The sequence below is a fragment of the Poromitra crassiceps genome (genome assembly GCF_964638095.1).
Source record: "Poromitra crassiceps genome assembly, chromosome: 22".
NCBI lineage: Eukaryota > Metazoa > Chordata > Actinopteri > Beryciformes > Melamphaidae > Poromitra > Poromitra crassiceps.
In genome coordinates this window covers 4,330,587-4,354,435 of record NC_139647.1, presented here as the reverse complement: position 1 = coordinate 4,354,435, position 23,849 = coordinate 4,330,587, and the positions used below count along the sequence as shown (strand labels likewise).

The window sequence follows — 23,849 nt, the reverse complement described above, 5'->3', positions numbered from 1 at the left end:
TGGGGTCCACATTGGTAACTGAAGAATGAAAATCATTCATCTCCCTTCACTCTGTAGTGAAAATCCGTAAGTCAAAGTGAAAAGCAAGTTTATAAGGCGGAATACAAACCGTCTGTCTCTTCCCTGAGGGCAATCAGGTCAAGATAAGGCATCAAGTAGCCTCTTGATAAAGACCATTAACGCTAACACAGCGTTCCACCTATCAACTCCACATTTTCAATAACAACATGGCCTTTTCACCACTGTCCGGATCGGATCATTTAAATAAGGCTTTATAGAGACACTGCATGAAATAGGCCACGCCCATCACGGGGGAAATCGGTCCGTTCACTCCCACACACCAGCGTCATTTTCCTTGAATTAAACATAAGCTAAAAGCTGTTGTGTGGTGGGGCTGCGCAGACAACACATGTAAAAAATGGCCAGTTAAAGTTTTTTGGTACTCCTGAGCAAAACAAGGAAGCCATTGAGAATTGGCGAGAAGAAAAATGTGGATCTAGCCGTCAGGAAGTAAGTTGGAGTGTTCATCTTCCGTATATACGATCTTTTTGTGAAACACGCAACCATGCACGCGACATAGGAGAACGCCAGGATTGGAGGGGGGGTTTCCGTTTCCTCCCGTTTTGGGCGTGGTTTCTGAATGATGACGCGCTCCGCAGTGTCTCTATTAGAAATGTCCCATTGTGTGTGTGTTGTTGTTTTTTTACTCCAGTCTAGCGCTTTGATCGCTTGGCTTTTTTGCCTTCTGTGGCTGACGCTGGGGGGTTTCGGTCCTTGTTCTTGTTCTTCACATTGTGCGTTTCGTAATAGCGTGCACCAACCTTCTTCACCTTTTTAGAACGGTCCACCGCTCTTCTCTGTGGTAGAGATGGAGAAAGAAGCAGAGAGGTAGAGAGAAGACAGATTGATGAGATCTTAAGCTGATGAAGACCAGGGCTTTTCACCCTCATTCCTGTTGTATCAGGAAGAGGAATAGGCATTCATCTCAAGTGTCTACCCTAGGGCTGGATTAAAAAAAATCTCAGATTTTTAATCAATTTTTATTTTAATCCTTTGATATCAATTCATATGTCCAGAGATCGATTTTTTTTTTTTATCTTTTTTTTTTTTTATAGACATACGCTATAATATTATAGGCTGTGTGTGGTAGTTGAAACATAGTTTCAAGTTGACGTGTATTTATGTTTGTAGTTGAAACAAAAACATAAATACTGTAGGCTACATAAATGGAAATGTTTGATCATTGATATCTACTTTTAGAAATTATATAGGCTGAAATCAAATCACTGTGCATAATTGTGAAAGTGTCTTTATTGACAGATGAAAAGGCTGTTATTGACCCTTTGTCACCACCTGGTGAGTAAATATATGTGTAACTAAAATCATTAAAATTGACAACCGGTCCGCAACTTTTTCCCCCATGTATCTACCGGTCCTTGGCGCAAAAAAAGGTTGGGAACCCCTGTGTTACATAACTGGACAATCATGTAATTCAGGTTACAGCTCAAAAAACATGTTTTATGTTTATGTTTTGTTGATCACTAACCAAATCGATATTGAAATGAATCGAATCGGATCGAATCGGGACTAATCGATTCGGAACCTTGTGAATCGGAATCGAATCGATTCTTGAAATTTGAACCAATACCCAGCCCTAGTCTACCCAGGTGGATGAGTTCATGTGACATCAGAGAGAACACTGCATACCTGCTTGGACGTCAGTCTGGGCGCACGGTTGGCCGCCTCGTGCTCCGCAGCGTTCCTTTTCCTGCTCCTCTGGATTGCAGCTGAAATCATACAAAAAGTAAGATATTGAAATGATTACATGCCACAAGCGCTTGACCGAATCCCAATGCCAACCTAACCACATCAATATAATCTGCTACAGGTAACCACTGTTAATATGTAGGAAAATAGCTACCAGTAGGAGCAGCTTGTGGGATTTTATTTATTTATTGAGGAAGACATTGGGACTTCATGGACCATAACTAAGTATTTTCGTAAATCATTTCTACATGCAACTCCATACAAAGTCATGATGAAACATTTGAATCAACTACCTTTCAGTTGTGCTTGAGCTGCTGCCGCTTGTTTAGTCTTGATGTCTGTGAACACTTTGTCAGAAAGTGCCTTGGGAATCCTGTCCAGAGAGAAGCAAATTGTCATGAGTTAGTCCAGTGATACTCAACTGGCGGCCCGCGATGGAATTGCAAAAAAAAAAGAGAGAAAAAAAAGAAAACTTTAAAGTGCACCTGAACCTAACATGCAAGATACCCGCTGAAGAAGTGTCCAAATGTTCATGTCATTCTGGCCAATACTCCACTTCGATTTTTTTTTTTTTTTTTTGGACTAGGTTTGGGTGGAATTCGTCCCTCCTCGCCCCACTCCATTGCACAGCCGACTAAAGTGAGGTGGAGCTTCATATAGTCTCTAGTTTTCTGGCTGGGTACGGGCCTTTGTGCCAACAAAACTGTTTTAAACATGGGGAATTCACACCTGACATGTTTGTTTACTTGGCCACAGCGCTAGTGTCTGATATTCTTACTACACAGCGGCATCTCCATTATAGCTGGCCGAGAACCCGCAACGTTATTACCAGACCAGAGTAAAAATATATATATATATTATTATTATTACGCTATCGATAATCGATAATTGATCGTTAATTTTCCCAAATTTCGATTATGGAAATTGTTCAAAATGAACATCCCTAATCCGGAATATGGAATATCTTTCAATAATCTATGATTTAGCTGCTAAATTGTCAAATACCGCCGTCTGCTCGCTACCCAGGCACTTATGTATGTACTTACTTAACCTAACTAACTATCCGGTGTGCACAACATTGTCAGACTAAACTCCGGCTGACACCCCAAAAACCTACAATCCGCTACAGAAAAATGTATATTGTTTGTTTATTAACTGGCCCCTGGCCTTCTATCATTTCACCAAAGTGGCCCCCGGGCAAAGCAAGTTGAGTATCCCTGACTTATTCCTCCCTACCCAACTCACATCCACACTGTTTAACCCCGCTGGACTCTGCTGGAATGGCAGTGTGATTATTAGGCTGAGTAACGCTAACTTGACGTTGTTAATCAGAGCAAGTAAAGAGATGCAGAGTGCAGAACACAGTGACGTGCAAAAGCTTATGGAAAAAAACAGGCCATTGATGAGCCAGTGCAATCAACCACTGCCAATCTGCCCAGGGGATTAAAGAACGGGTAGCATGGATCGCCTCAAAATGCCTGGCATCTCGTTTCCTGACAGCGTTACTGGGATCAAAACGATGAAGGCAGTATACACAACAAAGAGAATACGTCATTGAGGTTTTGGAGAGAGAGAACAGACAGACGGCTTGCGGAGAAGCGCTTGGATTTGGCCCGGTCCAGGAACTGCTTGTACTTTGCAATCTTCTCGTCCAGTTCGCGGATCACCTGGCGTGAAGAACTCGTGCTGGCGTTCGCCTTGCCGGTCTTGGCATTTGCCTTGCCGGTCTGAGCGACTGCAGTGTCAGAGGCCGCCTCGGTCCCTTCGTCAGCCGGTCGGACTTCTTCCTCGTCTTCCTCTCCTCCGACCTCCTCTCCCTCGCTGACCTCGGCGTCGGAGCCGGAGAAGTCGATGTCGGGCATCTCCGCGGGAAGCAGGTCTTCCTCGCTGAAGTCGGGCGCCACGCTGATCTTGCCGAAGTTCTGTCGGACGTTGGCCAGGATCCTCTGGACCTGCTCCTTCTGTCGCTGCTGCGCCTCACCTTCTGCTGGGACGGCATCTTCAGCCTGCTTCTCTGGCTGTTCCTCCTGCACATCCTCAATTACCTCTGGCGGCCCTTTGACTGGCGGTCTCTCCTTGCCCTAGAAATACCCGTGATAAAATAGGGTTGACATTAGAGCCCGACCGATACTGGATTTTTGAGGCCGATGTCGATACCGATATTAGGGAGTAAAAAATGTCCGATATCGATATATCGGCCGATATTCTTATATTATATTCTACACATTATATTACAATTTTTTGCAATGATCCCTCAAATATCAAACACTTGACAAAGATATGGCTTGAGGTATGTAATGTAGGCAGGATATTTTACAGCTTATCAATAAACGTTATTGTCCAAAATGACATCAATGCAATGAAACTGTAAACTGAACTGGGAATTTAATAATGATAAATAACTAGAAATACAAAAACACAAATAGAACAAATATAAAATATAACTTGAGTTAAGAAAGAAGATCGAATATACACAACATGCTATCTATAACTTAAAAAATTAAACAATAAAAAGATTGGCAATATCAGCCAACATATCGGCCGATACCGATATATCGGTTATCGGCCAATAATATCGGTGGACCGATATATCGGTCTGGCTCTTGTTGACATGCGAAGGTGCGGTGGGGACTAAATGGCATAAATGACTGAACAAACACACCTCCGTTCTGGGGTGAGAGCAACCTGTTATTTATTGAAATCTACAGCCTCTCACCTCTTGATCCCCCACAGGTCCGGGGGGTTTCACAAAGAAGGGGATTCGTCCTCTCTGCCAGTCGTTCAACACCATTTTAGAGACTGTCGGAAGGTCTGGCTCGCCCCCCTGCAAAACCAACAATATATTGATCAAGCAACAAGATTCAAAACGGCTTTTTTAATTGAAAGGCGTTACAATAAAAGAAAATGGTTTCAATCTTTAACACATGAGTTTTTAATCCTGCCCTAAGCAATTTCAGATCCTATAACCGATCCTGAAACTAACGTGTGCCGTGTGGAGATCTGCGTGAGACATAATGATGGAAAGAGTGAGAGCCACACACGCAGGCCAGCTGTGTTGCTGTTTGACATCTTCTCTCTAAAGCTTGTTGTCAAAACTCAGACCAACCAGAGCTTTTTTCTAAACAAACTTGTGTCCTTCCCTCACTGTCCCCCTCCCAGCCTTGAAAAAAAATATTTTAAATGACAAAGCGAGCGAGTAAACCTGTTAACAGAGAGTTCCCCAAACTTTTGAGTAGCCAGTCAGATTGAAAAAGTAGCCGGCGTTTGTTCCAGTGGTCCTTTTCCCAATTAATAAACAAACCTCAAATGTGTATCCATGAGTGTGACAATTGGAATAATACAAATAAACATTCTTATAAAAGGCCCAATGCTCAATTTAATTATAAATAAAACAATATAAAACACAAACAGGCAATGTACAGTATATTTTTAAGAACAAAGAAAATAATAATAACTGTTTGTTTCCCACAGGAACTGGAGAGATTGTGGTGGGTGGACCTTGCTAGGACCCCTTTGGGGGGTCCGGGGGGCCATGCCCCCTGTAAGAAAAATGTGTACATTTTAAATTAAAATGAATTAATCTGGTTCACTTTGAGAACAAATTTAAGAGGCTAGATGTATGAAGAAAACATACAATTACACAGCCTCTCTTTACTGTGAGATTACTTTTAGCCTTTTAGTCATAAAGATTATTGAAAGATATTCCATATTCCAGACTGAAATGTTATAACAGAAGTGGAGTATTGGCCAGAATGACATGAACATTTGGACACTTATTCAGTGGGTATATTGTATGTTGCGTTCAGGTGCACTGTACATTATTATTATTATTTTTTTAATCTATAAAGTAGCCGGTAGGCGAAGAAATAGCCAGCTGCCGGGGCTTGGGGAACTCCCTGTCTAGTAAACTTGCTACCTACTTGATATCAGACTGAATGTCAATTTACATCAAACTGGCAGCGTCAGGTTAATTTCGGAGTGCCGACATTTCGGAATGCCGAGGTGTCCCCATCGAGATGATTTCACGAGCATGCGCAGAACCGCTAAGTATCACATGTAGCTAGCAGACGGCGGTTATGCAATGTGCACCATGGGGTTCTGTTCTGCACCAGTGATGAGATGAAGATACAGTCGGTGGTCATGGTATAAAGTGCTCATCATCACGTACCTTTCAGGCCCTGCCCGCCTCTCTTGGCCTCCCGTTCCCCGGTTTCGCTCAAATCAGCATCGAACCAGCCGCAGAACCGATTCTCCTGGTTCCAGTTGCTCTCTCCGTGGCGAATCAAAACTAATTTGTAGGCAGCCATTGGAGAAGTCTGTCCGGGTCGTTCGTTTAAATGGAGAAAAATCAGAGTTGGAAGCTGTGGGTGGATGGTGGCACTCACTGTTCTGCTGTCAAACCTGTGTCAAACGTCAAACCTGCGAGGATTTTTATCCCGTGGATTGGTTGCTTCCATAACTTCCTGGTACTTCTCATATCCAATGAGATTCCGTAAAAGTGTGTGCTTTTTATTTCTCGACCAATGGCAGTGGTGGGCGTCAGCGACGGGGACAGTCCCTTGACCTTCATACATTGCACACTTTATTATGGACTTGCTCAATAGGCTGGTCATTTTGATCCACTGGAGGGCAGAACTATCTATCTATCTATCTATCTATCTATCTATCTATCTATCTATCTATCTATCTATCTATCTATCTATCTATCTATCTATCTATCTATCTATCTATCTATCTATCTATCTATCACACACACACACACACACACACACACACACACACACACACACACACACACACACACACACGCACACACACACGCACGCACACGCACGCACGCACACACACACACACGTTTTTTTTGTTTTTTGTTTTTTTTACAAAACCGTATTCATACGTTACAAAACCTCTGTATTACGAATGATATTACGTCATATCTGCTCTTAATCTCGTTGATATTTTGTTATGTAGGCTATTATTATTTTTTTAATAAAAATGCCATTTAGATGCAAATGATTCATATTCCTAAAGAAAAAGATCATAGTAGGCTAATCATTTTTGAAGGATATATATTACATAAATAGCACAGACAAATGTTATGTCCCTGCAGGGATATATTATCTTCCCACTGCTGCTCTCCTCAGCCATCATCAGCTCCTCAAGTCCCCCCCCCCCCCCCCCCCCCCCCCCCCCCAGATGAGAGAGCCTGGTGACGCGACTCGAGGTTACCTCAAGTGAAGGAGGTTCATCGTGAAGGCAGGGAGCAGATTGACCAATAGCAGCTGGGCATTGCAAGTGGGCGGGGTGTGCATGCGGAAGATCATGACTGTCTTGTTTGTATGGATGGATGGTTTACTTTGTGTCAGGTTTGTATGGGCTGAGATCACAGTCCTCCTGCATGCTGGCTTCCATCTCTGCCCACTGGCCTGTTAGCATTGCTTCCCAAAGCGGTCCGGACCCGGACAAGCATGGACGAAACAAGCCCGCTCGTCTCTCCTCCTCACTGTAACTACTGCCAGAGCGACGCCTCCTGTCCGCGCACCACAGGCGGCTTTGGGGCGATCTCTGCTACCCCGGGTTCAGTGGTCCGAGTGTCGGCTGGCGGCGGCAGCCCCGACCGCGGAAGGGAAAGACAGCCGCTGTTGGACCGGACCAGAGGGACCTCTCCGCGGCTGGAGCATCATCACAGGAACGACTTCCCCGAAGACCCGGAGTTCAGGGAGATCGTGAACAAGGCAGAGCAAGCCATCGAGGAGGAGATCTTCCCGGAGAGAATTTACCAGGGATCGAGTGGCAGCTATTTTGTGAAAGACTCTCAAGGGGTGAGACAGAAGCTATAGGCATGTTTCTTTGTGATAATGGCTTGACTTGTATCATGATGATGTAATGTGTTGTTCACTGTTTACTCCAACCTGCTGTTGCTGACAACAACTCACTCTGCTGCTGTTTATTTGAGCCCTCCTGTCCTGACAGTGCAGAACCAGAACCACCATGTTTCCCTGCCTACACTGTGCTGCTGGTTGTCATCATCTTAACGAAATGTTGTTGCTCAGTCACACTGACCATGCAGTTAGTTACCTTGATCCAAACAGATGCTGGCATTGTCATCCTTAACGATTGTGACCTCACACAAAATATAGTTTGCAGTTCTGCCCCATGACTTTGGTGGGCTGGATGATATACCCGGTTCTCTTGACACAGCTACAGCTTAAAGCCCAAACCCCTCTTTAACGTGCTGGACACCACGATGGCACTACGTGCAGTGGACGACTCTTCCTTCCTCACAATTGCACACGTATCTGTGAGATCTGCCACAGACCTGTTGAGAAAGCCTCACTACTTGGAAACCAATTTCCTTTTCAGCATGTCTGCGTGGCTCAGAATGAAAAGATGGCGCAACATAAGCAAGTCATGTGTCTTATCTATTTCGGTGGTTAGATGTGACCCAGCTGTTATTTGAAGCAAATGGCTTAACCTTGAGTTCCCGCTGTGTGAGAATATAAATTGATCCGAATATTCAGGCTAGCGAGATGTTCAACCTCTGAAGATGATCACCTCTCTCAAGTGGCATATTCTTCTCACCAGCTGAAAATTCCTCTCGGCTCACACTCAACGGCAACAGTATATGCCCTGTTATGTTAATTATACAGCTATTAAAAAGCACAAGATGCAACTTTGTTAGCGGACAACACGCTAGCCAAGCAGACATAAAGGCCGACCCCGGCCCTCGGCCCTGGAATAGACTAGTGCTGCACCGTCCATCATGTGAGGACGTTTAAGATAATCTAATTGAGATAAATAAGTAGCAAAACCATTCCAATTCCACTTTGTGAGTCGCAGCAGGCTTCTGCTTCGCCCATGAATCACCTCCTTTGATGGACGAGTTGAGGATGAGGCCCGGCTGAGTGGTGCTGGGACTTCCTGGAATGCCCTGCGTACATTATAGACACTCACTCATCAGCCAAGGCTGTTGCGTTCAGGCAGAGAATAGAGGAATTGCATACAGTAATACAGACATAATCATACAGTGATACAGACATAATCGTCTAAAATGGCGGCTGAGTACTTCTCATGTTGGAACTAGTGTATAGACGGTTTTCACCAGAGCTCAACCCCACAGCACTTCCTTTTTCTCAGCATTCGGCAAACTGCAGAAATATTCACTCGACATCGTTACTTTTGTTTTCGCCGCTCAGCTGTATAGACGGTTTTCACGGAATGGTCAGTCCTGCACTTGAATGTTTTTTTTTCTTCTTTTATGTCCATAGCAAACACTGCAACAGGAAGTGAGCGGGGGTTCAATTTAGAATGTTTTTGTTGTCAAGTTAAAACCGTCTATAGTGAGATGATTGTAAATCTGATTCCATCAGTGGGGTTTCTCTTTTGCAGAAGACAATTGGCGTCTTTAAGCCTAAGAACGAGGAGCCCTATGGCCAGCTGAACCCCAAGTGGACCAAATGGCTCCAGAAACTGTGCTGTCCCTGCTGCTTTGGGCGCGACTGTCTGGTCCTCAACCAGGGCTACATGTCGGAGGCAGCAGCAAGCCTGGTGGATCAGAAACTAGAGCTCAACATAGTCCCCAAAACCAAGGTAGGGGAAGGGGGCGCTCGAGCATGTTCAAGACTGAGTTGTGGATTTTGTTTAAATGTTTGTCCCTTTCTTCTTCTCTCTATCTGTCCTGATCGAAACTGTCCTTCTGTCTTCTCGTCTGTCCTATAGGTGGTCTACCTGGCCAGTGAAACTGTCCTTCTGTCTTCTCGTCTGTCCTATAGGTGGTCTACCTGGCCAGTGAAACTGTCCTTCTGTCTTCTCGTCTGTCCTATAGGTGGTCTACCTGGCCAGTGAAACTGTCCTTCTGTCTTCTCGTCTGTCCTATAGGTGGTCTACCTGGCCAGTGAAACTGTCCTTCTGTCTTCTCGTCTGTCCTGTAGGTGGTCTACCTGGCCAGTGAAACTGTCCTTCTGTCTTCTCGTCTGTCCTATAGGTGGTCTACCTGGCCAGTGAAACTGTCCTTCTGTCTTCTCGTCTGTCCTATAGGTGGTCTACCTGGCCAGTGAAACGTTCAACTATAACGCCATAGACAGGGTGAAGTCTCGGGGGAAGAGGCTAGCCCTGGAGAAGGTGCCCAAGGTGGGGCAGCGCTTCCACAGAATAGGCCTCCCTCCTAAGGTAAAACCACTTCTAAACTAGGCCTCCCTCCTAAGGTAAAACCACCTCTAAACTAGGCCTCCCTCCTAAGGTAAAACCACCTCTAAACTAGGGCTGAAACATAACAAAAATATCTAATTGTGATTATTTTAACTGATATTGCAATTGCAATGTGATTTGCGATATTAGAGGGAGTGATCATTTTTACATTCCTCTCATTGTCAAACATATCAAAACGATTATGGTGTGATTTTTGAAAGGATCTGTACCAATACAAAGATATTTTCTTAAGCCTGTAGGATATGATGTGTAGGCCAGGACTAACTAGCTAGGCCAGGACATCTCTGCAGCACGGCAATATTTAATTTCAAATGCTATTTTGACACACATTTCACCCTTAACAAACATTGCACCTCCTGCAATTTTGATCAAATTTAGATTTATTGTTCAGCCCTAATCTCAATGCAGCTTTTGCCAGCGTCGTATGCTGAAATGACATGCTCTGTTGATTAAGATTAAGGTGAAATGAAAGTGAAAGTGAAACCCAGTGATGATGACTTGATGCATCTAATCACGTTTTCCCACATGGTGCAGGTCGGCTCGTTTCAGCTGTTTGTTGAAGGGTACCAGGATGCCGATCATTATCTGAGACGATTCGAAGCAGAACCTCTCCCTGAGAATACCAACCGGCAGTTACGGCTGCAGTTTGAGCGTCTGGTGGTCCTGGATTTCATCATCAGGAACACAGGTTGGTACTGGTGGTCCTGGATTTCACCATCAGGAACACAGGTTGGTACTGGTGGTCCTGGATTTCACCATCAGGAACACAGGTTGGTACTGGTGGTCCTGGATTTCACCATCAGGAACACAGGTTGGTACTGGTGGTCCTGGATTTCACCATCAGGAACACAGGTTGGTACTGGTGGTCCTGGATTTCACCATCAGGAACACAGGTTGGTACTGGTGGTCCTGGATTTCATCATCAGGAACACAGGTTGGTACTGGTGGTCCTGGATTTCATCATCAGGAACACAGGTTGGTACTGGTGGTCCTGGATTTCACCATCAGGAACACAGGTTGGTACTGGTGGTCCTGGATTTCACCATCAGGAACACAGGTTGGTACTGGTGGTTCTCTGTTTCATCACCAGGAACACAGGTTGGTACTGGTGGTCCTGGATTTCACCATCAGGAACACAGGTTGGTACTGGTGGTCCTGGATTTCACCATCAGGAACACAGGTTGGTACTGGTGGTCCTGGATTTCACCATCAGGAACACAGGTTGGTACTGGTGGTTCTCTGTTTCATCACCAGGAACACAGGTTGGTACTGGTGGTTCTCTGTTTCACCATCAGGAACACAGGTTGGTACTGGTGGTCCTGGATTTCACCATCAGGAACACAGGTTGGTACTGGTGGTCCTGGATTTCACCATCAGGAACACAGGTTGGTACTGGTGGTCCTGGATTTCACCATCAGGAACACAGGTTGGTACTGGTGGTCCTGGATTTCACCATCAGGAACACAGGTTGGTATTGGTGGTCCTGGATTTCACCATCAGGAACACAGGTTGGTACTGGTGGTTCTCTGTTTCACCATCAGGAACACAGGTTGGTACTGGTGGTCCTGGATTTCACCATCAGGAACACAGGTTGGTACTGGTGGTTCTCTGTTTCACCATCAGGAACACAGGTTGGTACTGGTGGTTCTCTGTTTCACCATCAGGAACACAGGTTGGTACTGGTGGTTCTCTGTTTCACCATCAGGAACACAGGTTGGTACTGGTGGTCCTGGATTTCACCATCAGGAACACAGGTTGGTACTGGTGGTCCTGGATTTCACCATCAGGAACACAGGTTGGTACTGGTGGTCCTCTGTTTCATCACCAGGAACACAGGTTGGTAGCAGGTAATACAGATGGTAACATGAGACTCTCATTACAACAGTGATTTAATCCCAGTTGGATGTTCTGCTTACAGATAGAGGAAATGACAACTGGCTGATCAAATATGACTATCCAATGGACACCGGGCTTCGTGTGAGTAAACCTCAGTAACACATGGACACTAAATCTGCTGCCATGCTGGAAGGGCTACACACTAATTGCAAATACAGTATATTGAAATTCCAATAATGAGTATCGCTATTTTCAAATTGCATGGCTACAGTTTTTTCTCATTCTTAATGTGTTTCAGACTGGTCAATCAATCAATCAATGTTATATTTATATAATGCCAAATCATAACAAGAGTTATCTGAAACTATTTTGGTGATCTAAAGAATAAAAGACCTATTAATTATTTGTTGTGTGTGTGTGTGTGTGTGTGTGTGTGTGTGTGTGTGTGTGTGTGTGTGTGTGTGTGTGTGTGTGTGTGTGTGTGTGTGTGTGTGTGTGTGTGTGTGTGTGTGTGTGCACGTGTGTTGCATTGCAGGATTCAGACTGGGTTGTGGTGAAGGATCCCATTATCAAACTGGCAGCCATAGACAACGGCCTGGCTTTCCCCCTCAAACACCCAGACTCGTGGAGAGCCTGTAAGTCATCCCAACCAGACACACACACACACATACACACACATCCCATAGACTCATGGTGTCTGTAGTGTGGATCCTTAAAATGTATCTTTTTTAATAAATAATATCAATTTCAAGACTTTTGTTGCAATCTTTGTCAAGCATGCATGTGTGACTCATAATACCATATACAATCCAGACTTGTTTTGAATGTGTACAATAAGCCCGAACACACCCCGAATTTTGTAACTACGCGGACGCGGCTGGGCGGACAAAGTCCGCTCACTTCCGCGAGCAGAAACCCGCACAGAGTATAAAAGCTCCACACGTTTTCTCATCAGGATTCCGTGTCTCTCATTTCCGTGCGGCCGGGCCAAACGTCAAGCATAATGAGACCTTTAGAGGTAGCAGGTTTCAGGAGCAAGTTAAATATTAAGTAGCCTATTATTCATGTTATCTGTATTAATCCCTAAATGGTCAGCTATTTTCATCACCTTTGCTTGACTATAGAGAATTGCACAGTTGCCATCAATTGTAATCAGGGGTGTAGTGATAAATACAGAGGTGGGTAAACTATCCAAGCTGAGTAGTTTACCCACCTTGTTTGCCCTCATTGATTAATACAGTTGATCTGAAAATAGGTGAGTAAATTATCTGCCTCATTTCAAAGGGGTGGGTAAATTGTGTTTACTCTCCACTACACCCCTGATTGTAATGCACAGTACAGACAGTAGATTTGATCATTGTGCTTGATGGTATCTGAGATAACACTACGTGTTGTAGGGTTGTACCTGTCATTCTTTACACTAAGATAAACGGGAACATTTGGAGTTTTTTTTTTTTTTCCAATTATTTATTTGTATATTTTCATCTTGTGTTGTGTTTCATCAGACAACACAAACAAAAACAACAAAATCCGAGAGGGGCAAATATAAACAAACAATAACAACGGTCAGACAGACTCACAAATAGTGTATACAACAATAGACAAGGGTCAAGACAACAATTATTAAAGTATATTCAGAGGTCAATGAGAGGTTCCCACGTTCTCAAAAAGACGTCCCCCTTATTCTTCAAGGCATAGGTGCACTGTTCCAGTCTCAATGTTTCATTCAAAGCTTTTTTAAACAAATTAAATGTTGGAGGTTTTTGGTGGTTCCAGTTAAGCAAGATGCATTTCTTAGCTATATATGATATTATGCTAGTCCGTTTGACAGACATGGGGTCTAGTGTCCTGTCCAGATCCACCCCAAAAAGATATCTTATAGGTGTACTCTCTAACGGGATTTCCAGGACTTTAACAGTCAGATCATGTACTACATTTGGAGGTTTTGTCATTTATAGGTTATTATTGATTATTGATTTTCATTGTCTGGCCCATTTGACACCAAATTGGGTCACATGTGGCCCATGGACTAAAAGGAGTTTGACACCCCTGATATACACAGATATGACTTGCTTGTTTGTCTTGTCTGTATGTATGTGACAGTGTGGTTGGCTAAACTCTTTGTGGGGAAAAAATAAAATAAAACATTTGATCATTTAAAAAAATCAAGACCACGTAGGATTAAAACTATCTTTAAATATCTTTATCTGTCTTAAATGTGACTTTCTGAAGCCACATATCCTGATCCTTAGTGATATTAGTGAAATACACCATCAGTGATTCACATGTCGATGTCTTTCCGTTCCTTTCGCCCTCGTAGATCCGTTCTACTGGGCATGGCTGCCCCAGGCCAAGGTTCCCTTCTCCCAGGAGATCAGAGAGCTGGTGCTCCCCAAACTCAACGACCCCAACTTCATCAGAGACCTAGAGGAAGACCTGTACGAGCTGTTTAAGGTCGGTTCACAACCTCACAGATATTCTGTAAGAATTCTGTAACAGGATGCTATTTGTTTGTTGCCCCTACTTTCATTTCATTCATGGTGAAACATGAGATATTGCATCAGAGAGGTCAGTACATGAAGGAATCTAAAGTATGAGGATTTGAGTTGTATATGGTTTTCATGTGACTTAGTAGTACTCTACACACTGTTGTATTTTCTTATCGCATTTTATCTTTTTAATGTCTACTTATATAACTGTGATATGTTGTTTGTATACAGCAGCCTCAAGAAGGTTACTGCCACAGCAATACATGTTGTATAATAATAATAATAATAATAATTATTATTATTATTATTATTACTACTACTACTACTACTATTATTATTACTATTATTATATTACTATTATATTACATTACCAACAATGAATATTAATATTATTTCGCCAGTGTTATTAACAAAGGAGGACGATGTGTGAGACAGGGATGTCAAGTCTGCATGTGGTTGGTGTGTTGCAGAAAGACCCAGGCTTCGACCGGGGACAGTTCCATAAGCAGATATCAGTGATGCGAGGACAGGTGAGTGAGACGGGACCAGGCTAACAAATTCACATTTCAGGGGGTAGTTTTTTGCCCCATGATCTGATTTTAGTGCCATTTTTTATCTTTCTTTTGGGGGTGGTTTTATTGAACTGTAAAATAATACATTTTTATTCCATATTAGCAAATAAACACTCAATTTGTAACACTAACATTGGTTATATTTTAAATCATAATATGCCACACGTCCCACACTTCTTTCCCACTGCTGGTGGCGTTTTCGCCGCAGGCGTGTCTACACGCGACAAACATCACTGTAGTCTGCACGGGCCGTCACTATTGAATTTCTCACTACGAAGCGTGCAAAGTTTGCGAGCTGCGCAAGTATGCGAAGCGTGCGAGCCACGCTGATGGCTAGTCTCTGTTCATTTGCTGTGTGTTTCTCAGATCCTGAACCTGAGCCAAGCCCTGAAAGACGCAAAGACGCCCCTCCAGCTGGTGCAGATGGCCCCGGTCATCGTGGAGACAGCCAAGGCCCCTCAGAGGGCCAACGAGTCCTACACGCACACACAGAGCTACCAGAGTAGGAGACCCTTCTTCACCTGGTGGTAGCCAGAGAGGGACAGGAGCAGTCAGCAGACGAGAGGGAGAGGGCGACACCCAAATGCTGTCTTACCTGGAGCCTTCAGCTGTCTTACCTGGAGCCTTCAGCTGTCTTACCTGGACCCTTCAGCAGGCTCAGCTGTCTTACCTGGAGCCTTCAGCAGGCTCAGCTCTCTTACCTGGACCCTTCAGCAGGCTCAGCTCTCTTACCTGGACCCTTCAGCAGGCTCAGCTGTCTTACCTGGACCCTTCAGCAGGCTCAGCTGTCTTACCTGGACTCTTCAGCAGGCTCAGCTGTCTTACCTGGAGCCTTCAGCAGGCTCAGCTGTGGACTATTATGCATGTGATGATGATGTTGAAGGAGGTAAATATGAAAGGGGTGTGAAGGAACTAATGAGATGTAGCGAGAAGAGGGTGGAGATGGAGCGTGGAGATGGACTGATTGACTGACTGATATGGACACACGAGTCATTGGTGAAGCGTAGGGGGAAACGGTTTGAAAAGCGCCTCGTCAGTGCCTGGTAAGACGAGACGAGCCTCAGCGGGCGTCAGTGAGAAGAACCCCGGGCATTCTGCTGATGCATCTTGATCACTCATCAATACGTACAGTATGTAGTCGCTTGTGCAGTTTGTGTTGCTTCTTCTGTGTCAGCAGGGATTCAGGGATCTCCACTTGAATCACCCACCACCAAATCTTGGCCACATTGTGTGACAGTAGCTACTGCCCACAACCCAGTTAGTATGATCCACTGCTGTGTGCACGCCCATTTTTCACTCATTTACAATCATTTGCGCGCTAGGGCTGCTGGGTGATATGGACAAAATCAAATACAGTGGCACGATATTCTTGACCAAATATCTCAACATCGGTATTGCAAACAATATTGTACTGTAGGGATGGCTATTGGTGCTTTCACAAAATTTCACCTGCTCTTATGACATCACTGATGATGTCACAATGCCTATGACATCATCAGTGATGTCACAATGCACAATACACCAGAACTGCGTCGCGTCTTCAAGCGTCCAGCTCCAAGGCCGCGCCCCTTTTTAGGGGAAACCCACCATAGTAAACGACGGTACAAGAAGCCGAAACCACTTCAAACAAACTATTTAAAACGGTTTAATTTGATAGAGATATACCGAAGAGTTGCTGTGTTATAGTTTCACTAACAATAAAAAAAACAAAAAACTGGTCTGCGATAGGGTAGGCGTGACACCGTCAATGTGGACGATGCATGTAACCTGGTGGAAACTGGATACAGCATTCATATAAGGCAAGTACCTCGTGTCGATGTATCTTGCGCATTCTATGGCCGGCCGAGTTGAAATATATTGTCATGTCATGGTGTCTTTGGGTCATTTATAGACGGTTTTCACCATAGCGCAACCCCACAGCACTTCCTTTTTCTCAGCATTCGGCAAACTGCAGAAATATTCACTCGACATCATTACTTTTGTTTTTGCCGCTCAGCTGTATAGACGGTTTTCACGGAATGGTCAGTCCTGCACTTGAATGTTTTTTTTTCTTTTATGTCCATAGCAAACACTGCAACAGGAAGTGAGCGGGGGTTCAATTTAGAATGTTTTTGTTGTCAAGTTAAAACCGTCTATAAAGGAAATTAATTCTGTTATTTTTCTATAGATGTTTTGGGTACTGCTATTTTACATTGAAGTCAACGCGAGTGGCTTGTGTTATACCCTAAAAAGGGGCGCGGCCTTCAAGTTTTGCAAATTACCCGGATGTGCTGGTCTGGTCTATTGCTCAAGAGACATCACTGATGACATCATCAGTAATGTCACAATGACATCACTGATGACATCATCAGTGGGACAAAATTGAAACAAACAAACAGAGAAACATTGCACAGATGCTCCCTTTTATATATATATATATATATATATATATATATATATATATATATATATATATATATATATATATATATATATATATATATATATATACATACTCATCAGTAATGTGGATATAATGACTAAGTGGGTAAAGGCAAACAATACAACAGTCTGGTAAGTTAAGAAAATGACATTATGACTGTCTTTAAAATCAGGAAAAGACAACACTTATGCCATAACACAATATTGCAATATCCAAAATCTAAGAGGATATCTAGTCTCATATCACGATATTGATATACAGTAATCGATATATTACCCAGCCCTAATTTGTGCCACTGTCTACATCTGACATCTTTTGGCATTATTGTATGATTCTATGATATTGTAGTGGCTGTCATATGTTGTGGCTGAACATGTTTAAATGATGAAGGTTTAAATGATTGCATCTCAAATCACATGAGATAGTATAATCCGTCTCTGGCTTTGGGTCAGCTGCTGTCTAAGGCCATGTCTACATTAGCCCTTTTTTTATTTTATGTGGCCGCACTCCGTTTGCACCTATTGTCCACACTGTCCCTAATGTTCTGAGCATCAAGCCTTTTCAGAGTTGACTCATTGGTCTGGTGACAGACTAGCTTGTGCTGGAACAGATATGTCCTGTTATCTTATGCATCTGTAGCATAGAGATCGAGCTCCATCAAGCCATTAGCAGAGTACTTTATAATGTTCAGTTGCTAAAGGCACTCGCAGGGGAACTTGTATTTGCCACCATTACATCTGTCCTACCTCTGATTTCTGTGTAACCTTATTACAGACTTGTGACTGAACTATTAATAGCAAGAAACACGAGTTCACGCCACTGTCGATATCCACCGTCTCTGTCATAGTGTTGTTTTCAAATAGGACCCAGAGATGGACAAAGGAACAGTATCCCTGTGATTGTCATTGTTAGTGAAAGTGTTGAATATACGCGAAAAACCGTTCAAATCTGTTAAGTTAATGTGATTCAATTTGAAACAGTCATGTGTATGTTTTGTGCAGCCACACTGCGCCTCCTAGTGGGGATACTCGCTCACTACTTACAGTCTTCAACAGTGCTGAGTTGGAGCCAGGAGCATTTCCCTTCTCCACCAGTTGATCTCAGTCAAATTGTACGTCTATGACGAGGCCGACATGTAAAAATAAGCTATATATATATATTTTGTTTTCTGATCAAGCAGTGCCATGAAGTCAATGTCCCTCAGTGCCATTGGATGCCTTGTCCCCCCCATTAAACTTTCTTCTGGTTGAAGGACATTCTGATTCTTTGCTGTTTACTGCCGTTACCAAACTATTGATATGTGAAGTGCTTTGAGTATCGAAAAAAGGCGCTAATGCAATAAATTATTATTATTGTTATTATTATTGTTTTGACAATGCAGTGGAAAAAATTTAATATATTATTAAAGAGTGCACAAATACATAGTTTTTCCTTTATTGAGGTGTCAGACACAAAAGGTTTGTTATTTTTTTAAACTGAATATGTTATGGGAATATGGCTGCAATTAGGGGTAGTGGTTATATATATGTGTGTGTGTGTGTGTGTGTGTGTGTGTGTGTGTGTGTGTGTGTGTGTGTGTGTGTGTGTGTGTGTGTGTGTGTGTGTGTGTGTGTGTGTGAAACCTGGGGGGGTGTGTTGCTGGAAGCCGTTGTGAGCCACGGTCAGGCAGGCACACTGCATGTGGTGATCCGTGTTTGTTTGACTTTGCAGTGTGTGGACGCAGCTCTGCTAAAGAGCTTACCTCTGGGAGAGAGAGAGACACTGTGTTACCTCTGGGAGAGAGAGAGAGAGAGAGAGAGCTGTGTCTCACTGGAATTTGCACATGGGGAAAATGAACCGTCACTTGCAGTTCCACATTTGTTATTAAGATTATATTTTATGTTTATGTTTTTCACAGATAGTGAGTGACATAAGTGTTGCCAACATGACATAATGCATCCACCCAGTGGCCAAAACACTCCACTTCCTTCTCTCTCTCTCTCTCTCTCTCTCTCTCTCTCTCTCTCTCTCTCTCTCTCTCTCTCTCTCTCTCTCTCTCTCCCTCATCCTCTCTGTCACACATTCCCACCGTCTGCTGGATGGAGACTGGCAGAGAGAGAAGGAAGCTGTGGTCTTTTCAGGCTGCTATAAATAGCTAGCATAGCATCACATCCTACCACTCAACTGGCTGCGTTGCCCTCACAGAGAACAGGAACACTATGCCCATTCACAACCAATAGTCTGGGCAAAAGCTGTCATCATCACAGATGTGGAATCAGTATACAGCCCCCAAAACACCATGTTAGGAAACTCAACGGACCATATATGGATCAATGTGAGAAGCAAACTAGCACTCTACGGATTCATAACAGAGAGGAAATGATGTCATCCTAGCACACAACTGATTCATAACAGAGAGGAAATGATGTCATCCTAGCACACTACTGATTCATAACAGAGAGGAAATGATGTCATCCTAGCACTCTACTGATTCATAACAGAGAGGAAATGATGTCATCCTAGCACACTACTGATTCATAACAGAGAGGAAATGATGTCATCCTAGCACTCTACTGATTCATAACAGAGAGGAAATGATGTCATCCTAGCACACTACTGATTCATAACAGAGAGGAAATGATGTCATCCTAGCACACAACTGATTCATAACAGAGAGGAAATGATGTCATCCTAGCACACTACTGATTCATAACAGAGAGGAAATGATGTCATCCTAGCACACTACTGATTCATAACAGAGAGGAAATTATGTCATCCTAGCACACTACTGATTCATAACAGAGAGGAAGTAATGTCAGCCTTGACACTTGCCCTCTCCAAAGACTAAAAGGAGGGCGAAAAAACTAAAAGGAGGAAAAGTTGCTGCAATTCTGCTTTTTGCAGTAACTAATATTCTACCAGTAATTACTTTTTCAAATTGAGTAACTTAATCACAATTACTGAAACTTAAATGGGCTAGTTACTAGCTACTTTAGGACAACTTCAGAGGATTATCCAGTTTCTCATCAGACCTAGCCCGGGGAGAGATGTCGCCTCCCTGCCCGGCAAAAATGCTCCACACACAGAGGCTAATGACCTTGAGTAGGCTATAAGCCCCAGAGGGTAATGACCTTGAGTAGGCTATAAACCCCAGAGGCTAATGACCTTGAGTAGGCGATAAGCCCCAGAGGCTAATGACCTTGAGTAGGCTATAAGCCCCAGAGGCTAATGACCTTGAGTAGGCTATAAGCCCCAGAGGGTAATGACTTTGAGTAGGCTATAAGCCCCAGAGGCTAATGACCTTTAGTAGGCTATAAGCCCCAGAGGCTAATGACCTTGAGCAGGCTATAAGCCCCAGAGGCTAATGACCTTGAGTAGGCTATAAGCCTCCCCAATAAGCCAATGATCAACTATCCCATGCAGGTACAATGATATGATAAAGTGATAGATAAATTTTGACAGTATGTCTTGTCCCACACTGTGCCACAGCAACACTAAAATTATGTGTGCATAAGATACTTTTAAAAGTAACGCAAAACTTACTTTCCCTAGTAACAAATTAATTGTATTATGCAGTAATATTTTGTAAAAAAAAAGAGCAAAAAAGCAAAGTTAAATAAATTTTTGAGACAAGTAACTAGTAACTAATTAGGCTACTAATTTTCAGTAGCTAGCCCAACACTGCCCTCCATACAGCAGCTCAGGAGGCTTTTGCTTGGCTTGGAGACTTTGCATTTGCACTTCCTCCTGGGACCTCCTCTCTCTATCCGTCACTCGTTCACTTGTTCTCTCTGTCTCTCCATCTGTTTCCCCAGCCCCTCTCTCTCCCTCGCCCCTCTCTCTCTCTCCACACTGGAATGTGCGTCTCAGCAGTCTCTGATGGAAGTGCGGTTAACAGGGCTGTGGTGTGTGTGTGTGTGTGTGTGTGCGTGCGTGCGTGTGTGTGTGTGTGTGTGTGTGTGTGTGTGTGTGTGTGTGTGTGTGTGTGTGTGTGTGTGTGTGTGTGTGTGTGTGTGTGTGTGTGTACATAGCCACCCAAAGGAACAGTGGACCGCGTCTGTCTTCACAGCAGAAAGAGAGAAAGAGGGAGAGAGACTTGGAATGGAATCAGGCTTTACTTCCACTGGGAATTATACCATTAGCCAGCCAGTATTTGGGTGGGTATAAACATGGAGGGCACTTCCAGTTCTGAACAGTGTTGGAGGTCACTCATCAGTAACTCAGTAATATAACTTACTACTTATAGGATTTGAGTAATATTATACCAGTTACTTTGTCAAGTAACTCAAGATACAAATTTATTTTTTATTTTTTATCAAAGCACGTATTTAAATAAAGATACAATAATTTCCTAATCAAACTGTGTGTTTTTATCCAAATAACCACTATAGATTAGATTTAGATTTTTGGATTGTTTACAGTGACTTCAAGGCGGTTGACATTATTTATCGAGATGGTTCCGGGCGGCGATGCTGTTGTTTTGGTGAAAGTAATGCAAAAGTAGTGTAATAAGTAAAGAGTTACTCTACACAGATGGTAATATTGTAAAGTAACGTATTACTTTGAGATGAAAGTAACTAGTAATATGTAGCATATTACATTTTGAAAGTAACTTGCCCAACACCGGTCCTGAAGAGCTGCTGGGCGGGTTCTTACCAAGCAAAAACACACACCTGAGTCAGCAACTTATGTGCATGTGAGAGAGCATGTTTTGAGCCAAAGAACAGGGCTGTGCAGTGTGCAGTGTGCACGGTCAAACATGTCGGTTTATGTCGGTTATGGTTTTAAGAGTGGCTAGCCTATTGAGGTATTGGTCTGAATCCATATTAGGTGGTTGTTGAGGAGAAATGGAAAGTACATTAAGAATATGAGTAATAATTCTAATAATACAGTTAATGATCCAATCTGGAGCAGCAGCAGGACGGCGTCGGAGTGAAGTCTTTAAGCAGAAAGCCTGGCTTAAGTGATGATGTTCGGTGTGACGGTGAGTGTCTGCTGACAGCAGCCTGCTAACTAGCTCACCTCGTGCTCTGACCTGCCTGTGGGGATATGCGAGTGAGAGATGGAGGGAGAGAGAGAGGGAGGGAGGGAGGGAGAGAGAGAGAGAGAGAGAGAGGAAGAGAGTGAGAGGGAGGGAGGGAGAGAGAGGAGCGAGGGAGAGAGAGAGAGGGGGAGAGTGAGAGAGGGAGGGAGGAAGGGAGAGAGAGAGGGAGAGGGAGAGAGTAAGAGAGGGAGAGAGGGAGGGAGAGAGAGAGAGAGGGAGAGAGTGAGAGAGAGGAGAGAGAGAGAGGGAGGAAGAGAGAGGAGAGAGAGGCGAGAGAGGGAGGGAGGGAGGGAGAGAGGGAGGGAGAGAGAGAGAGAGAGGGAGAGAGTGAGAGAGAGGAGAGAGAGAGAGGGAGGAGGGAGGGAGAGAGAGAGAGAGAGAGAGAGAGGAAGAGAGTGAGAGGGAGGGAGGGAGAGAGAGGAGCGAGGGAGAGAGAGAGAGGGGGAGAGTGAGAGAGGGAGGGAGGAAGGGAGAGAGAGAGGGAGAGGGAGAGAGTAAGAGAGGGAGAGAGGGAGGGAGAGAGAGAGAGAGGGAGAGAGTGAGAGAGAGGAGAGAGAGAGAGGGAGGAAGAGAGAGGAGAGAGAGGCGAGAGAGGGAGGGAGGGAGGGAGAGAGGGAGGGAGAGAGAGAGAGAGAGGGAGAGAGTGAGAGAGAGGAGAGAGAGAGAGGGAGGGAGAGAGAGGAGAGAGAGGCGAGAGAGGGAGGGAGGGAGGGAGGGAGGGAGGGAGGGAGGGAGAGAGAGGCGAGAGAGGAGAGATGGAGGGAGGGAGAGAGGGAGAGAGAGCGAGGGAGGGAGGGAGAGAGGGAGAGAGAGAGAGTGTGAGGGGGGAGGCAAGCTAAGAAAAAATAGATGGAGAGAGATGGAGGGAGAGAGAGAGGGAGGGAGGGAGGGAGAGAGAGAGAGAGAGAGAGAGGAAGAGAGTGAGAGGGAGGGAGGGAGAGAGAGGAGCGAGGGAGAGAGAGAGAGGGGGAGAGTGAGAGAGGGAGGGAGGAAGGGAGAGAGAGAGGGAGAGGGAGAGAGTAAGAGAGGGAGAGAGGGAGGGAGAGAGAGAGAGAGGGAGAGAGTGAGAGAGAGGAGAGAGAGAGAGGGAGGAAGAGAGAGGAGAGAGAGGCGAGAGAGGGAGGGAGGGAGGGAGAGAGGGAGGGAGAGAGAGAGAGAGAGGGAGAGAGTGAGAGAGAGGAGAGAGAGAGAGGGAGGGAGAGAGAGAGAGAGAGGCGAGAGAGGGAGGGAGGGAGGGAGGGAGGGAGGGAGGAGAGAGAGGCGAGAGAGGAGAGATGGAGGGAGGGAGAGAGGGAGAGAGAGCGAGGGAGGGAGGGAGAGAGGGAGAGAGAGAGAGTGTGAGGGGGGAGGCAAGCTAAGAAAAAATAAGAAAAGGATGAATTTTCCACAACATTCTGAATTTGTACTCATATAGACAGATGACCTTCTAGCCAGAGCCATGCATATAGAAGAGTCACAACATCTCCATTCACTCCAATGGACCAGTTTTTTTACTCTCGAGTTCCAGGAAGTAAGGTTCTGGATTAAGCAGC

The 23,849-nt window shown here is 44.3% G+C and overlaps 1 protein-coding gene and 1 pseudogene across 2 annotated transcripts; one reads left to right on the top strand and one right to left on the bottom strand.

Moving 5' to 3' along the window:
* Window positions 1-264: 264 nt before the first annotated feature.
* Window positions 265-6,127, bottom strand: LOC310796049 (nucleolar GTP-binding protein 2-like). The gene is made up of 6 exons (XM_083658206.1): window positions 5,936-6,127; window positions 4,484-4,591; window positions 3,435-3,848; window positions 2,061-2,140; window positions 1,708-1,787; window positions 265-857 (listed from the first exon to the last, which is right to left on the bottom strand). The coding sequence occupies exons 2-4, from the start codon at window positions 4,556-4,558 to the stop codon at window positions 2,120-2,122; spliced, it is 510 nt and encodes a 169-aa protein (XP_083514332.1). The 5' UTR covers window positions 4,559-4,591; window positions 5,936-6,127; the 3' UTR covers window positions 265-857; window positions 1,708-1,787; window positions 2,061-2,119.
* A 1,108-nt stretch (window positions 6,128-7,235) lies between these two features.
* LOC310796102 (phosphatidylinositol 4-kinase type 2-alpha-like) lies at window positions 7,236-15,403 on the top strand (annotated as a pseudogene). The gene is made up of 9 exons (XR_014553969.1): window positions 7,236-7,589; window positions 9,157-9,357; window positions 9,805-9,936; window positions 10,510-10,667; window positions 11,898-11,952; window positions 12,347-12,446; window positions 14,132-14,265; window positions 14,771-14,830; window positions 15,239-15,403. The product of XR_014553969.1 is annotated as a phosphatidylinositol 4-kinase type 2-alpha-like (transcript).
* The last annotated feature ends 8,446 nt before the right edge of the window (window positions 15,404-23,849 follow it).